A 17,939-nucleotide genomic window follows, 5' to 3' on the forward strand; every position below is an offset into this window, starting at 1 on the left:
CCCCCCCCCCCCAACCAGAATGTCCTGTAGCTTCTCTGAGACATCCTTGACCCCAGCATCAGGGAGGCTACGTACCATCTTGAAGTCTTGTTTGTGGCTACAGAACCACTGTCTATTCCTCTTATAATTGAATCCCCTGTAACTATTGCATTCCCACACTTTCTCATCCTTTCCTGTTTTGAAGGGGAGTATCTACAGGGGATTCCTGCACTGCCTGCCCAATCCTCATACTTTGCCTGGCTGTTACCCACTCCCTTTCTTCCTATGGATTCTTAGCTTGCTGTGGACCATCTCCCAGAATGTGCTATCTACATGACTCTCAGCCTCACAAATGCTCCACAGTGACCCAGCTACTGCTGCAGCTCCGAAACCCAGGTTTCCTGGAACTGCATTTGGAGATGCCTCCTGGTCACAAGCTACCAGTAATGTGTCCAGCCTCCCCAGTAGAGCGGGAAGACCAAACAGCTTTGAGCTCTCCTGTCTTGACTTAGCACTTCGGATTAAACCTTTAAAAAGGTTCTTAAAATCAAATAGTATCAGTTACTTTTGGGCTTTTCTTCCCTTGACATCGTTAAAACAATCTAGCCCTTAAAAATCTATAAACCACAAAAAAGACATTGCAAACTGTAAGTGATAATCATAGTACAAATGTTAATCGCCTAATCATGAGCTTCCATTTTTCCTGTGTCACTTTTGAATCTTGATGTCACATCAGGAGCTCTGCCTCTGGATTGAGTCAGGTAATGTAAAGCTGCTCCCTTGGGCATTTCCCTCCATTCTGCTCAGGTACTCCTTGCCAGATTTGCTCACTCTCTGACCTCCAGCGCTGTGTACTATAAGAGTTCCTTAAGTTCGCTCTTTCCCCTCATACCTCAAATTCCCTAAAACCTTAGTTTGATATTTATGAACAAAGTTCTCACCAATGAGCAAAAAAAATGGACTGATTACCTCCTGCCTAATTCCTTGTTTCACCAAATTCCCAATTGCACTCTCATGTAACAAAGCAGCACTCCAGAACAGACCTTTTCATATTTTTTCCAGTTCAGGTACATTCTGGCTCCTGATTAAGCTGGTGATTGCCTCAATGACCACTTGGGATAAATAGTTCCATGTTTTACCGTCTGTGAAAACATCTAAGTAACATGATTGACGTCCTTTTACAAATTCAGTAACAATCTGCCTCTTTTTTTTCTTTAACCTCAAAAGCTTTTACTGTTCCTACATGTAAAGTACACAATTGTTTGTTGCTTTATTGCTCATGGTTGTTTCACTTTAAACCAAGGCTTTCATAAATGCAACTATAACTTTAAGTGAAACATTGTTTCCTGCAGGGACCAGTGTTAAAATTGTACTTGGGTTCTTGTTGGACCTTTATCAGAAAAAGAAAAATGTCAAAACATAATACCTTTCTAAGTTGAAATATTTTGCAACAATGACAGAGATGAGAGGAGTGCCCTGTATTTCTCCAGTCCCACTACTCCATGTTACTCAGTTCCTAATCATAATCTTTCAATTTCAAAATCAGTCCAATTCTTTCATAAATAAAATTTGTAATAAATCAAAGGTTATTCAGTGAAGGTGTAAAATTGGTTAATACTCAATTTATAACATGAAAATTGTGATAACTCCCTAAGGCCCATGGGGAATCATTCATTAATCTACTCATGTGGTTTGAGTTCCCTTAGTAACAGGCAATGGCTTGCCTAGCTGGAGCTCATCACCTGAGCCCATTATGGTCCTCTTGTGGTTCAGTGACTGAGGGACCTGGGTTTAAGTCCCACCTGTTCTAAAGGTGTGTAGTAATATATGTGAACAGGTTGATTTGTAAAAATAATATAAAACAGACCCACCCCTCTTCCGTGGTTACGTTTGTGCCCGAGTATCTTTGGAATGGGAGCACTCGGTGTCCATCAGTGCTCTCGATGCCTTTAGAGGGAGGTGGACATTGTTGGGGATACTGTACTTTATTTCTCCCTCCAACTCCATTTGATTTAGTCCCTTCCCTCTCTCCCTACCTCTGTATCACTTTTGATGGTTTGCATTACCTTTCATTCTGTGTGTAAATATTTAATTTGCTGCGTGGGTGATTACTGGTAGTGGTTAGTAGTTTACAAAAAACAGAACAGTCATGGTGATTTTGGTGGTGAGTAGGTTGCTCAATTGTGTGTGATAACACTTCTGGGTATATTTTAAAAAAGAACCAGACCCCACCCATCTTCCATAGTTACGCCCGTACTGAGTGACCTTGGAGAGGCAGCAAGTGGTCTCCATCAGTGCTCTCGATGCCTTTAGAAAGAGGTGTCCACTGCAGGGGATACAGTGCTTTATTTCCCCCTCCAGCTCCATTTTGATTTAGTCCCGCCCACTCTCCCTACACGCCCCTCAGTTTTGATGGTTTGTTCATTATGGATTTTGGTTGTAAATACTTGATTGGCCACATGGGTGATGACAGGTGGTGGTTAAAAGGGGAGAAAGGGAAAGAAACGTCACTGTGATTTTGGAGGTAAGAAAGTTGCTCAGTTGTGTGTAATAGCACTGTGGAGTTAAAAAAAGGGAAAAGCAGACCCAAATGGTTCTTGTGGTGAAGTGGTAGACCCCACCTCTAGGCTAGAAGGTCCAGGTTCAAGCCCCAGATGTGCATAATAACATTACTGAACAGGTTAATTAGAAAATGAAGCAGACTCAGACCCCTTGTGGCATAGTGGTAGTATCCATACCTCTGAGCCAGGAGCCAGTTCAAGTCCCACTACTCTAGAGGTGTGTAATAACATTTCTGAAAAAATATATATAAAGCAGACCTGGGGGAAGGTGGTGGTGTAATGGTAATGTCACTGAACTAGTAATCTAAACTAGAACTAAACTAGACTCCAGGCTAAAGTTCTGAAGAGTTCTTTGGCACAGGGATAGTGTCCCTACTACTGAGCCAGAAGACATGAGTTCCAGCCCCACCTGCCCCAGAAATGTGTCGTAACACATCTGAACAGATTGATTCTTTAAAATGTAAAGCAGACCAATGACGAGAAAAAATAAAGCAGACCCAGGGGCTCTCTTGTGGTGCAGTGATAGTGTCCCCTGCCGTTGAGCCAGAAGGCCTAGATTCAAGTCCTACCTGCTCCAGAGTTGTGTAACAACATCTCCGAACAGTTTAATTAGAAAAGTATCTGTAAATCAGACCCAGTAGGGGAGGCGATGGCCTAGTAGTATTATCGCTGGACTATTAATCCAGAAACTCCATGTTTTAGGGCTTTTGTGGCACAGTGGTAGCGTTCCTCCTTCTGAGCCAGGCAGCCCAGGTCCAAGTCGCACCTACTCCAGAGGTTTTTAAGAATATCCGTGAGCAGGTTGGTTATTTGGTGAGCAGGGAAAAGGAAAGCTCAGTTGTGTGTAATAGTACTTCTAGAAGAAGAAAGAAGAATCTGTAGAATGGTTTGTCCTGAGTTAGGACTAGCCTATGTATGTCACGTGGAGTGGCTCGATTTTGGTGTTCAACAATAAATAATGTTCCTTTTCAGTCAGGCTTCCTGAGTTATTACAAAAATATAAACCCATATCCCTCTAACTAACCCACATAACAGTATATACATGGTAAAGGGTAAAAAATGATTTTTGTCTGAAGAAATTCACTCTGGGGAGAAAACAAAAACACCTTTGCCCAATAAGTCTTAGTTCCTGAAGGCAAAAAAGGACAAGGTGTGGAATGTTCAGATGGTTACTGTTTCGGCATGTGTAGAATGTCACCAGACATGGGCATATACCTCTGGGATCTTGGCAAGCATAGCTTGCAAGGAAACAGTATCAAGGAGTCTTCCAGATGCTCTTCAAGAGAACAGTCATGATCCTCTTGGTTTCACAACAATGGTTTTTGTAAAAATAGGAGGGCCAGTGAGAGTGGGCAGCCTTTCCTTAATCAGCTTCTGGTCCTAACTGAAAATGAAACACTATCTCCTGCATGTCTACAAAACTGAGCAGTTATAAAACCCAGTCGTAAAAACAGGCAGGTGTTTTCCGTTAAGTGAATTCATGCCTCCAGGATCAGCAATTACCTGGAAGCTTGTGGTTTCAAGAAATTCCTTGTCAAAAACCGTTCCAATGTGTCCTTCCACTGACTTTTTCAAAAAAATCAATTCCGTGTATACACAAGTTCATGAAAATTGTTATGGCCTCATGATTTGTAAGATGCAAACTTTTTAAAACAAAGTAATTTAATACTATGAAGGAAGAATGTAACTTGCTGTTGAGACTGCACGTGCCTCTTTTTGCTGGCAGTTCTGCTTGCACATCCACCACCTCCCTCAGCCTTGAGGTTGCTGCAGAATCCTGTTGCTCCTCAACTCTGAGTTGTGGCCTCACCCACTCCTCAATGTTCCAGACTGTAGCTTTTCCCACTCCCAGACCTCCTGAGTAGTGGCCTCTTACCATTTCCTAACCTCTGAATTGGTCTTCTTCCCCCTCCTTTATCCATCTTTCACTGCTTTCTTCTCCTGGACTTACATTTTATACTCGAGAACCAGATTAAACCTGAAGCTACACATCTATTGCCTTTGAAGTGAGGACCCTAATGGTTTAGAAGTATCCAGCTGGGGCTTTTGCAGTCGGTTTTATTTGAATGCTTCTACTTCCTCTGGAATACATGCTGGGAGGAGAGTAATGAGTCAGGAGTAGCTTTGAAAAATAGACAAGATTGTAAATACCTCAACACCTCAAAATCATCAGGACCTCAGATATTGTGGCTGCAGCTTCAGTTTGAATCTGAATTTTTATTTGGAAAGCAAGTCCAGGAAAGGAAATTGATGTGAGAGAGTTCGAAATGGAGAAGTGGCTGCATCTTGAAGCTTGGGGAGGGAGAGAAGCTGCTGTCCTGAGGTTAGGGAGCAGAGAAGGCACCAATCGGGTCATGCAGGAATCCACATTAAAATTCATCTCATGGCATGCGACAAGATTACAGGCCCCATTAATTAACCAGCATTAAAGTAAGGTGAGCTAACTTTAAATAAGGACTAGCTGTACACTCATGGATTGCTCTGTTTCTTCACTCTGTTGAGGGTCTTGCTGTTAGTGATGACTTTCTTAGGAGTTCAGAAAAAGTGTCATATTGGGTTTGAAACATTCAAAGTTTCTTATTCCACAGATGTTGTCTTTCTCCCACACTTTGTTCTCATTTCTTTCTCGTAACCATTTTTAGTTTTTGCAATGATGTAGAGATGTCGGTGTTGGACTGGGGCGAACAAAGTCCGAACTCCTACCAAGTGAAGGAGCCTAATGAAGGAGCAGTGCTCCGAAAGCTTGTGATTTTAAATAAACCTGTTGGACTGTAATCTGGTGTCATGTGACTTCTGACTCTATTTTTTATAAAATTGAATTGCCTGTACAAGCTATCTGTTCACTCCACTAAACTGTTAGATCTATGCCCTGTCCTACCAGGCTGAAAAACATCTATTTATGCCTGGAGCTGCATTCATGCATTTCTTAATACAGTCATGTCCAGTATGTTATCCATTTGAGAATTCAGATGTGACTAATTGCATTTATGATTTGCAAAATAAAAGATAAATAAATTAATGCCATGTTAGCATAGCACATGTATGTTTATTATCAACTTTGCGTATTTCTTTCGAAAAAATGATAAGTTGACAAGTAAAGCGTATGTGTTTTATAATTGAGTGTTTATTTCCTAGTGTACGGAATAGCTTTGTCAGTGTTTAATAATTTATTGAACATGAACATTTATCTATGTGTGTGAATGTACCTAAGCTGTTTTTCACCAGCATTAGAGTATGTGGCCAAAATGATATCTTTGTAGCTATGTCTGTGGCTAATCAGTTTTTGTTTTGGATAAGACTGTCTTAATCCACACAATTTACATTCCTTTAATACCCTGTGCCCAAACTCCTTTGAACAAGGAATCTGATCAAATGCCTTCTGAATATCTACTGGTACACCATCTGTCATAGCCACTTTATCTGTACACTCTGGTCTTTTCTTTGAGTGTTCATTTAACTTATTTGAACACAATCTGTCCTTCAAAAATCCTTTTCAGATGTCCAGGCTTAGCTTCTCTGTGTTTGCTCATTTCAGAAATTTGCTGACACAGAGAAGTCTAACTTCCCATTTGATTTCCTGACTCATCCACTTCCCTCTTGTTTGATGATGTCCATTTCAGTAAGTAGATTTGCCTGAGGAGCATGGAGTGGAATTGAAATTTTTCATTGTCAACCTTAATTTAGAACATTAAATCCAGACTAAATTTGAGGGATAATAACTTATTCAAAAAAAAATCAGTTAAAGTCTTTGAGTATCTTTTCATGTCATTCTGTTCACTTGTAGTTTTCTCTGTGTCACCGTTTTCTTTTGGGACCGGAGCAACCTCTTCAGATTATGTTAGCTGTGACGCACAACTGAGAGTGTAGATCCAAGGTATATGACTAAGAAGGTCTATCTCTGGAGGATCTTGCTACATCCCAGCAGTGTGAGAATGCTCATCACATACAGTGCATTGCTTTGAAGCAACTGATGTAGGTAAAGATGGTAGTCACTTTACAAATAGGAACCTCCCACAGCATATGCTCGTGGTCATTCTTTTACCCTTCCGTTATGCAGATGTGACTGTGGTTGACCTGCTTCTAGAGTTGATGGTGAGAGATTGATGTTCACCAGAACCAGGGTTTCCTCTGAGCTGTGTGGCTTCATAGTTGTGCAGAGGTGTTGAACCTAACTGCACAGAGACAAACAAACCATGCACAAGAAGCTGTTTCTTTAAATGCATTGCAGCAGTCTCAAAGGGTCCATGCAGCAGTGCAACAAGCTGTGCACTGTTTCAAGAAATTAGTTTCAGGTGGCTCAGTTGTTAGCACTGTTGCCTCGTATCACCAGGGAACCAAGTTTTGTTCCAGCCTCAGGCAACTGTCTGTGTACAGTTTGCATGTTCTCTCTATCTTTGTGCGTTTCCTCCAAGTGCTACGGTTTCTTCCCACAGTCCAAAGATATGCAAGTTCGTGGATTAGCCATGCTAAATTGCCCAGAGAGTTCAGGGTTGTGTAGTTTCAGGATTAGCCTTGGGAAATGGAGAGTTACAGGGATTGGGTAGGGGAGTAGGTCTGGGTGGGATGCTCTTCAGAGGGTTGGTGTGGACTTGATGGACTGAATGGCCTACTTCCAACACTGTAGTTATTCTATGATTAGAGGGTACATGTGTAAGATTGGTTACACAGGTCTGATAATTTCAAAACATGAAGAACCATTGACAAGCTCAGCAGTTTTCAGACAGATAACAGATTCTAAATTAAAAACCTTGAGTTTATCAGTGCGCATCTGCAATAAAAAATTAGTCTTTTTCTTCAGTGTGTGGCCTTTGTTTTAATCAGATTTTCTGCTGAAGTCCTCAGGTGGCCAGGCTCTTGAGATACTGCAGCACCTGTGCTCCAATGATTTGGATGTTCCTGTGGGACATATTGTGCACACAGGGATGCTGAATGAACGAGGTGGCTACCAGAATGACTGCAGCGTTGTGCGACTTAACAAACGCAGGTACTTTTCACTTCTTTGTCCAGAGTGCAGTAAAGCTCCTCACATGGCAGCAGAGACATTGTGAAATAAAATTCTGCATTAGAATATCATTATAGCCTCCTTTATGTACAATAGCTGCAACAATGTTTATTGAAAGAATTTTCAGCAGAAAGTGAGACTGTCTCTCCTCCAAATCTTCTGTTGTTAAAACTCTCAAAAAAAAAAAAAACGAGTCTTGCCTTGCTTCAGCTCTATGTTTGACATGCTGGTGAAACCCAGCCATACTCCGTCATTAACTCTCTTGATTTTACTGATTATAAATTATCAGCTATTTTAATCTAACATCTAATACCTGATGAGCAAGAGTTTCTTCCATTTCTAAATACTGGGGAGATACTGTTGTCTGTTTCTGCCGTAGATTCTGATCCCTTGCCATCAATTCCTTCCTTCCCTCTTCGTAGCAACAGTTTGAGGTTGAACAACCTGTTTCAAATTTGCTGCCCTGCTATAATATCAGCCTAACTGCTGAAATCCTCATCCATTCATCTTGACTACTGTAAGACATTTCTTGCTATCTTCTCTTGTTTTGTCTTTCACAAACTTGAGTCACACAGAATTTTGCTGCCTGTCGTTACTCTCAGTAAGTGCCAATCGCCCATTACCCCCGAATTACTGATATGTTTTAGATCCTAGTTGAGTGGTACATTGGTTTTAAAATTCTCTATCCTTGTTTTCAACTTCTTTTATGGCCTTAGCCTGTCTGTATTGTCTACTCCAATGCTACAATCCTTTGATATCTGCACTTTACTAATTCTACAGTCTTTAGCATTCCTTATTTTGAATTGCTACACATTGGTAGCTGAAGCAACCAAGAACCTGTCCTCTGAAATTCCCTCCCTGAATATTATGGCTGTCAAAATCTGTCTATTCTCATAAGACTGTCTTTAAACTTGTTTCTTTTGACCAAACTTTTGATTATTTTCCTGAAAATATGGTTTCTGAGTTGTGGATTGCTTTGATAATGCTTCTGTAAAACACTTTGCAATGTTTTACATACACATTTTTGTTTGATATTGGAAGTAAAATGTGACCTAGGACTCTGCGTGCCCAGATGGGAAACTCATTTCTGGTTTGCTTAATGAGATCCAGTCAATATTCGGAGATTGGCCGCAGGTTAGAATAGTGTTGTATTTGACTAATGCATGCCCGGAGACTATGATGTTTTCTCCGGTCTCCAAGTTCCACTGTGCAATTCAGCAGAACTTGCTTGACCTGCTGGCATGGCATCCTAGATGACTGTGTGTCTGTGGAGACTCTATTTTGAGCTGGGCACATCTGTGGCTAGCTCTTTCAAAGTTCATTTGCTACTTGGTTACACTCCAATCCATTAAATGGTGATGTTTGACATTATAGAACCAGACTGGATATCACTGGAATGCTGAATTAATGTGAAGAGAATTCAGGTCTCTCTGTCCAAAAAAATTAAAGTATATCATTGTATTTTCTTAAATGCATCATCAGATTTAGCTTTGTCACATTCCAAGTAAACTTAAATTTTCATTTATTTATTACCCAGTTTTATTGTTCAAAACCAGTCGTACTGTACCTGAATGTACCACCAAGAGTGTACTAGTTCAAAAGTCTTCTGATTTTGCAGAGTTTCAGTGTAGAGCGTTGCAGTAGAAACAATTTTATCTTCTGGTTTGTGAATGACCTGCACAAACGGAAGCACTAGGAGAATAAAATGTCCAGCAGGAAGGTTGCTTCAAAGAAAAATCATAATGACTGACATTTAAATGATAACAGAGAAAAAAAATCTCTAATCAAATGTTCCTTAGAGATGTAAGTATTGAGGAAATTAAAGTCTAATTCATTTCGTCTTGAAGTTTTTCTCCACACTTTTTCGAGGAGTGTGAACTGGGAGGTGAGCTGTTGGGTTGGCAATCTTCTTCACAGTAAGATTGAGCCTTTTATGTGCTGTCTGACAAATAAATTGGTGTTGGAATTAATATGTGCTTTTGTTCATTTCTCAGCTTCTTTATCATCTCGCCCACGGACCAGCAGGTTCACTGTTGGTCCTGGCTCAAGCAGCACATGCCCGAAGACAGTCAGCTACAGCTGGAGGATGTTACTTGGAAGTACACAGGTATTGCACACTTAGGGCTATACACTACGCCGAATATGGCTGTTCCTAGAAGCATAAATTACATTAACTACTTTAAGGACAGGTATTTCCCTCCGTGGTTTTCAGAATGGGCAGCTTCCAGGTTTAAAAATGGTGTGGAAGACATGTTTTCAGTAACTTCGCAGCACAGTACTGATATTTTTTGGAGATCCTGACACTGAAGAGAGAGATAAACAGAGCAGTTGAGGAGAAAGGAATTTCTCAAACTTGGAATAAATTGTTTTTTCGGTTGATTACCCGTCTTTCCTCCTGGAGCTTCTTGAAGTGTAAGGGAATCTGGTAGCTGCATTTGAGGCTGGAGTGAATGATTTAATATTCTTTGTTTATTGAGGCACAGGAGCCTGCGGCAATAATAGCTTCAGTTGATCCAAGAGTTGACTTAGCTAGTTGTTATAGACGAGTGCTTTAGCAGGCAATCACATCGTCAGCTCCAGTCGTTGAGAATCAATCCAGATTTTTCAGTTTGTGGATTATTTCTTGTTCCACTGTAGTCATAATAGGTAAAATCCCTGCTTCTCCATGTTGACAATGACATTATAACCAAGAAGTCGGGCAACAGAGTTCCAGGTGAAGGTCGGAGTGGTGCCGGGTGGATTCAGGAGAACGTTGGGTTTGCAGCCGATGTGGTCTCCTCTATATCAGGGAGACCAAGCGCAGGTTCGGGGACCAATTCGCAGAGCATCTGTGCTTGGTACGCTCCGATCAATACCACCTTCGGGTTGTCAGCCACTTCAATCCCCCTCCCACTCCTTTAGCGACATGTCCATTCTGGGCCGCCTCCACGGCCAAAATGAGGCCACACGTAAACTGGAGGAACAACACCTTATATTCCACCTCGGGAGCTTACAGCCCAATGGCTCAACATAGAGTTCACCAGCTTCAAAATCTCCCCATCCCCAGCTTCATCCCATGTCCAACCCTCCCTCTCATCCCCGCCTCCTTGACCTGATACAACCTGTCCATCTTCTCTCCCACCTATCCGCCCCACCCATCCCACTGACCAGTCCCCATCACTCCCTACCTGCACTCACCTATCATCATCCCACCTAGCTTCTCCCCCAGTCTCCATCCTGATGAAGGATCCAGACCTAAACATCAACTTTCCTGCTCCTCTGATGCTGCCTGATCGGCTGTGCTCCTCCAGCTCCACATTTTATCAGAGAGTTCCAGATTCCACAAAGGATCCTGAGATCTGTTACACAGCATGTTTTGTGATAGCGAGTGACTATTTTATGACTGGTATTGTTGCTGTGATACGACCATACGATATTGGAACAGAGTTAGACCATTCAGCCATTGAATCTGCTGTGCCATTCAATTATGGCTGATATGCTTCTCAACCCCATTTTCCTGCCTTCTCCCTCTAACCTTTGATCCTCATACCAATCAAGAACCCAACTATCTCTGTGTTAAATATACTCAATGATTCAATGGAATGAATGTCTGCTGTGCTCCCGAATTACCCCCAGAAAGTCCTACAGTTGCTGTTCCATTGTCTTCCTTGCTGGGCTCCTCTTCCACTTAACTCTGGCCAGCAACTTCATCATGTCTTTGTAGTTACCTTTACTCAATTATAATACTGTTACATCTGATTCCAGCTTTTCTGTCTCAAACTGCAGGGTGAATTCTATCATACTATGGTCTCTACCCCTTCGGGGTTCCTTCACCTTAAGCTTACTAATCAAGTCTGCCTTATTACCCATCACCTAATCCAGAATTGCCTGTTCTCTATTGGGCTCTACCACAAGCTGCTCCAAAAAAAATCTCATAGATATTCTGTGAATTTCTTATCTTGGATTGTGCTACCAACTTGATTTTCCCAGACCATCTGTATATTGTAATATCTCCCATGATTATTGTAATAGCACCTTTCTTAAATGCGTTTTCATCTCCTGACATTTTCTGCCTATGCTGTTACTACTCCTAGGAGGCCTTTTTCCTTTGCAGTTCCTCAACTCCACGCACCACAGATTTATTGTCATTTACTAAAATCATTGAACCGTCCAATTCTGGGCAGCATACCTTAGGGTGCAGTTCTTTCATTGAGGCTAAATCCTGAGATTTATAAAAGTTTGTCATTTACACATGTACTCTGTGCCTTGAGTTTGTGATTCTTAGTTGCAGTTTGACAAAACAATGATTCCAAATGGATAAATGATTTATTTGTACCCCTTAGAATACAGTGAAAAATGCAGAAAGGTCCCCCCTGCAAAACATTTCCCCAGAATAAGTACAGGTATTCTTTAACTCCTTTGTTCTTGCTCGTGGGTCAGGTGTCTATTCCCATTGTCAGTTTTATTGCCTGTCTTTGTACTTTTTTCAGTGTCAAGATGCTCCAGTTGTGTACAGATGAATTTGAGTTTGCACACTACAAGAGCTCACTAACACCCAGAATGCTGAAAGCTGGGATCTTTCCCTTGAGTTATTCGGTAGGCAGGCAATCTGTACCTTCAGCATTGACAATGTTCACTTTGAGACTGGGCTAATTGGAGAGGGAGTTAATACCACAATTGGGAGACATCCAGTTTATATATTCAGCAATCAATCCATAAATTGCATTTTCTTTCATTTTGCTGTCGGGAAGGTTGTGGTGAGCCGCTTTGTTGAATTTCTGCAGTTCTGTTGTGTTGGTGCACTTGCGGTGCTGACAGGCTTATGACCCAGTAGCAATGAAGGAATGGTGATAGACTTCCAATTCAGGATGTTCTCTGGCTTGGTGGTGAATTTACAGACAGCAAATTCCCATACATCTGCCATTCTTCTCCATGGTGGAGACTGAAGGTTTTGTAGGTACTGTCAAAGGAATCTTTGTGAATTGCTACAGTATGTCTTGTTTGTGGTGAATGTATCTGTCACTGTGTGTTGATGGTGGATGGGTTGCCAATTAAACCAGCTGCTCTAAATGGTGTTGAGCTCTGAGCCTCGTTTGAGCCATACACAGGCAATTGGACAGTATTATATCACCATTGTGACTTGCACTTTATGAGCTACTTGCTGCAGAATTCCCAGTTTCCCAACTCTTGTGTTCACTGTATTTATATGGCTAGTCCAATTCAGTTTTTGGACAATGGTAACCCTAGAACATAGGTAGCATTCAGCAATTGTGATACCTTTGAATGTCATGGAAAGGTGATTAGATTCTCTGTCGATGAAAGTTAGCACTTTTGTGGTATGAATGTCACTTACCACTTGTCAGCCCAAATCTAAATCTTGACCAAGTCTTTCTGCATATGGACACGGACTGTTTCAATACCTAAAGAGGTGATAATAGCACTCAACATTGTGCAACCATCTGTGGATGTCTTAACTTGTAACTTTATGATGGAGGGAAGGTCAATAATGGAAGAAGCTGAAGTCATTTGGACCTGGAAGATTACCCTATGGAATTCCAACAGCGGTGTCCTGGGACTGAAGTGATTGGCCTCCAACAGTCATAACTGTTGGTATTTCTTTATTCATTCCACATTGCATTAAATTCTGAAGGCTAAGGTCCATAAAATTATTTGGATACTCTCAGGCATACATAATGCTGCAGGTTGATAACCTTGCACAAATTGAGAGCAATACATGTAAAAGAGAATTGGGGTATTTGTGTGGGATCAATCGAACAATGTAATGTTTTTTAAAAAAAAAATTTGTTTTTCTTTTCCACTAGCATTGAATTTGATTGGTCCCCGTGCAATGGATGTTCTTTCCGAATTATCTTATGTGCCAATGACTCCAGATCACTTTCCCTCATTATTCTGTAAGGTGGGTTATGGAACTGTTTTGAAAACAAAATATTGCAGCTGCTGGAAATCTGAAATAAAAGCAAAAAGTGCTGGAAAAAGTCAGCAGGTCTCCTCTGGTAGCATATGTGGAGAGAGAAACAGTTAACATTTTCAGTCCAATGACACTTTTTCTAAACAATTCTTACAGATTTGTATTGTCAGCTCAGAACCATTGTGTACCTTACACATATGAAACTATAAATGGTCCTCTGAGATTTGGTTAATTATTGTGTCATCCTAATAACTGTCGGATATCCTCTGGTAGAGGGACTACAACGGACTGGGTTGTGTTCCACAACAACCTGCATGATATCCTTTTAATTCATCGACAACAAGAAATTGGTCACATCAATATCCACCTACTTTCTCATTGACTTAGCAATTTAGAAAAGAGGAGGCTTCACCTTTGATCTCTATGATGTTTGGTGCGCTTATTTTGATGGAAGTAGAGCAGTTATATATCTTTGTTAAGTTTACCTCTGTGCTATTACAAGTGTTTTGTTAACATCCAGAGATCTCTCAAGCCAGTTGTCCTGTTTCCGTCGAGTTCCAGTGTGTGGGTTTGGGGATGGAGTTGGTGTGTTTACGTGGGATCGATCGAACAATGTAACATTTAAAAAAAAAATCTTTGTTTTTCTTTTCCACTAGCATTGAATTTGATTGCAGATTCCTGTTCCTGTTGAGATTATTGATACTGGGATTTCTCATACCGGACTTCAGAAGCTAAGACTAGCTAGGAAAATGCACAGCAGTAATTTTATTATAATTCCTGCTGGATTGAGAACCTCTCACAATAGGAATGGGCCTGCAATGTCCACTTCGATGGTGGCAGAATTTATTGCTCCTTAGTTGTTCGAGGGACAACTTCTTCACCATTTTTTCTGACTCTGATTCGACACTCCTGCCACACTTTATTCTCTGTCTCTTCATTGAATAACATCCACCAATATTGAGAGAAAGGAGGTGGTGGTACCAGTAATCAATCTGTCCCAGTCCCTCAAACAGTAGTGGGTTGTAGCTTCATATACATCAAAAAGCTACACAAATCCTGCTTCATTCAAATTTGCTGTACTGAACTGAAGAGCAATATCCACTGATTTTTGTTTGGTGGTTTGGCAAATATTTACCCAGGGATGGGGATGTATATTTTTTTTTGCAGAGGAGAGGGTCTCTGTGTGCATGTACTTGCAGAGGAAGGAATAGAATGTACTCTGTATACTGAGAGGATTGATGAGTTGCTACTTACTATGTGTCTCCAATTAACAGGAGATGAGTGTCGGTTACGCTAATGGCATCCGGGTGATGAGTATGACACATACAGGAGAGCCTGGCTTCATGCTGTATATCCCCATCGAGGTGGGTACTGCACTGAAATTGTGTTTATTGCCTAATTCATTAAATGATACTGAATTTTGTGTTGGCTATATGAAATTCTCCATTATAACAGATGTCTAACATTTACTTAAAGTTTTTCAATTAGTTTTGTTCAGGGAGACTGCAAATGAATGACGGCCAAATGGCTGCAGTACAGCTACACCACTGGCGTCTACAAGCAATGTATTAAAGTGCCTAAGTGTGTCCTGCACATGCACAGCAAGACAAATCCAACCCAGCCAATTACCGCCCCATCGGTTGATTCTTGATCATCAGTAAAGTAGTCAAAGGCTTCATCAATGGTGCTATCAAGCAGCACTTGGTTAACAATACCCTGCTCACTGGTGCTCAGCTTGGGTTCTGCAAGGGTCACTGCTCTGATTACACCCTTAGTTCAAATATGGACAAAAGAGCCCGATTCCAGAGGCGAGGTGAGAATGACAGCCCTTAACATCAAAAGTGTGGCATCGAGGATCCCTAACAAAACTGGAGTTAATGGGAATTGGTGAGGGAAGTCTCTCTGATTGGAGATATACCTGGCATGCAGGAAGCTGGTTATGGTGGTTATAGGTCCATCATTTCAGTTCCAGAGAATCCCAGCTGGAAATCCTGCCTTAAACCCAACGACCTTCAGCTGCTTCATCAATGACCTTCCCTCCATCATAAGGTCAGAAGTGGAGATGTTTGCTGATAGTTGCATTATGTTTAGTGCCATTTGTCACTCCTAAGATATTGAAGCAGTCTGTATCCAAATGCCGTAATACCTGGACAGTATCCAGGTTTGGACTGACATGTGGCAAGTAACATTCGGCCCCCACAATTGCCAAGCAATGACCATCTCCAGCAAGATAGAATCTGATCATCTCCCCTTGACATTCAGTGGTATCGCCACCACCGAATTCCCCCATTGTAAACATCCTGAAGGTTATCATTGACCAGAAACTCAGTTAGTCTTGCCAAATAAATACTGTGGCTACAAGAGGCTAGGAATTCTGCAGTGAGTGACTCATCTCCAAAGCCTGGATGAAATCAACTCCCAACAATGCTCAAGAAGCTTGAAACCATCCAGGAGAAAGTAGCGTGCTTAATTCGCAGCACATTCACAAACATTCGCTCACTCCAGCTCTAACGCTTAGCAGCAGCTACAAGAAGCATTGCAGAAATTCACTAAAATAGCTTAGACAACACCTTCCAAACCCACAATTATAACTGAGAAGGACAAAGGCAGCAGATTAATGGAACACCATCACTTGCAGGTTCCCCTCCAAGCTACTCAGCATCCTGACTTGGCAATATGCCACAGTTCTTTCTTGAGTGTTTAAGTGTATTTAAGTGTAGCATATTTCAAATAAGATGATTGAATTATGCAATGGGCAAAGCATTGCAAACCAGTTCAACCATGACCTATGCTGTTAGTTTCCACTGAGCTGGCATTAGAAGCACTGCTGTTCTTGGATTCTGTGCCTTGAGCTTCAACCAGAACTGTGACTGATCTCCAGTGAATCCCCCTGGTAGTTAGATGTATGTTTTACTTTAGGAACCCTCAGGATTTGACTGTCGTGTTCTGCTTGCCAATTTTTAAGCTGCTGCCAGCACTACTTGGCCAGGTTCACGCATGTTGAAAATCATTTGTGTGAACTACTGGAGGGTAGCGTCAACAAACTTGAGCACATATAGGACAATGCAGTAATCAGGCTGATGAATAAGCAGTCATGTCTCTGACTCTGCTGTTCTTTTTTCAGTATGCTCTTCATGTCTACAATGAAATTATGAATGTAGGGCAGAAGTATGGAATCCGGAATGCTGGGTACTATGCACTGCGCAGTCTGCGTATTGAAAAGTTCTTTGCATTTTGGGGTCAAGACCTAGACGCCTTTACAACACCGCTGGAGTGTGGACGTGAATTCCGAGTCAAGTTCGATAAGGTACTTGTGTGTTTGGAGTTTAACGTGGAAGAATTCATATTAAAGAAGAAACAGAACATACTTAATTTTGTAAAGTAACATGGGTGGAAGAGTGGAGTTACTTGTAATGTGTGTGTATGTATCTATTTTTTCTATTTATCTTACTGTCTTGCTCTGCTCCCCCTCGATCTCGCCCATTTTGCTCTTGCTCCTTTTCTATCTGCTGATTCACTCATCTCCTAACTGTCAAAGAAAGCAGGAAAAAGGCAGTGGAAAGGCTCAGTGGATGGGGTTGTGAAATAGCCTGAGATTGAAAAGGAATCCTGCGTCTTAGTGCATGAATGTGAATGTAATCTATTTATTGAGACTCATGTAAATTGATTTAAATGGAGTAGTGGACAATAATGGTTTTGAATATCTACTTATCAAGTCACACATGCTACTTTGGACAGAAAATAACGCTGCTCATATTGTGTCCCAGGGTTTTCTGTTTTTCTGGGTTAACCTCCTCTTTGTTTAATTGTAGGGAACTGATTTTATTGGCCGAGATGCTCTTTTGCAACAAAGACAGGAGGGAGTTTGTCGTCGGTTTACCATGTTCATCCTGGATGATCATGACACTGACCTCGACCTTTGGCCTTGGTGGAGCGAGCCTATATTCAGGAATGGGCGCTATGTAGGCATGACAACTAGTAGTGCTTACAGTTACACATTGGCCCGCCACGTCTGCTTGGGCTTTGTTCACCAGTATGATGAAGACACTGGAGCTAAACTGGTGGTGACCCCTGACTTTGTCAATCGTGGTGATTATGAAATTGAGATTGCCGGACAGCGCTTCCGGGCAAGGGCCAAACTTTACCCTTTCAGCTCCTTGTTTACACAGAAGAAGAGGAAAGATGAAATGGAACTGAGTAGCTTTCAGGGGAAATAAGAGCCCCAGCAACACCTTTTGAGTTGAGGTGAGAACGGGTCAATAATGCAGTTCCCAGGAGGGAGGTGAGGGGAGGCAAACGACCATTATATATTGTTGATGGCGTGCATAGCTATTTTTTCCACTCTGCACAGACACTTTTGTGTATATAAACACAGATGAAAGAATTGTTCTGAATGTCTCACATCCAGCTGGACATATGGACACTACTCTTGTGTTTTCTTTGTTTATTGTATAGAGGAAAATGCCACTCTTTTTTTTCTCTGAGGAAA

The 17,939-nt window shown here is 41.5% G+C and overlaps 1 protein-coding gene across 4 annotated transcripts in view; it reads left to right on the plus strand.

Annotated features, from left to right (window-relative positions):
• pdpr (pyruvate dehydrogenase phosphatase regulatory subunit) overlaps nt 1-17,939 on the plus strand; it is a 59,951-nt gene extending 42,012 nt beyond the window's left edge. For 2 of the 4 annotated variants that reach the window (XM_048605792.1, XM_048605793.1), the window contains 6 exons: nt 7,376-7,524; nt 9,537-9,649; nt 13,344-13,438; nt 14,725-14,814; nt 16,575-16,757; nt 17,263-17,933. In XM_048605792.1, the coding sequence (XP_048461749.1) occupies nt 7,376-7,524; nt 9,537-9,649; nt 13,344-13,438; nt 14,725-14,814; nt 16,575-16,757; nt 17,263-17,667 (1,035 nt within the window). In that variant the 3' untranslated portion in view covers nt 17,668-17,933. Of the gene's footprint in view, nt 1-7,375; nt 7,525-9,536; nt 9,650-13,343; nt 13,439-14,724; nt 14,815-14,938; nt 15,264-16,574; nt 16,758-17,262 lie in introns of those variants that run through there. The other 2 variants (XR_007263779.1, XM_048605791.1) reach the window with 2 other exon arrangements.

Source organism: Rhincodon typus, chromosome 15, assembly GCF_021869965.1.
Source record: "Rhincodon typus isolate 14 chromosome 15, sRhiTyp1.1, whole genome shotgun sequence".
NCBI lineage: Eukaryota > Metazoa > Chordata > Chondrichthyes > Orectolobiformes > Rhincodontidae > Rhincodon > Rhincodon typus.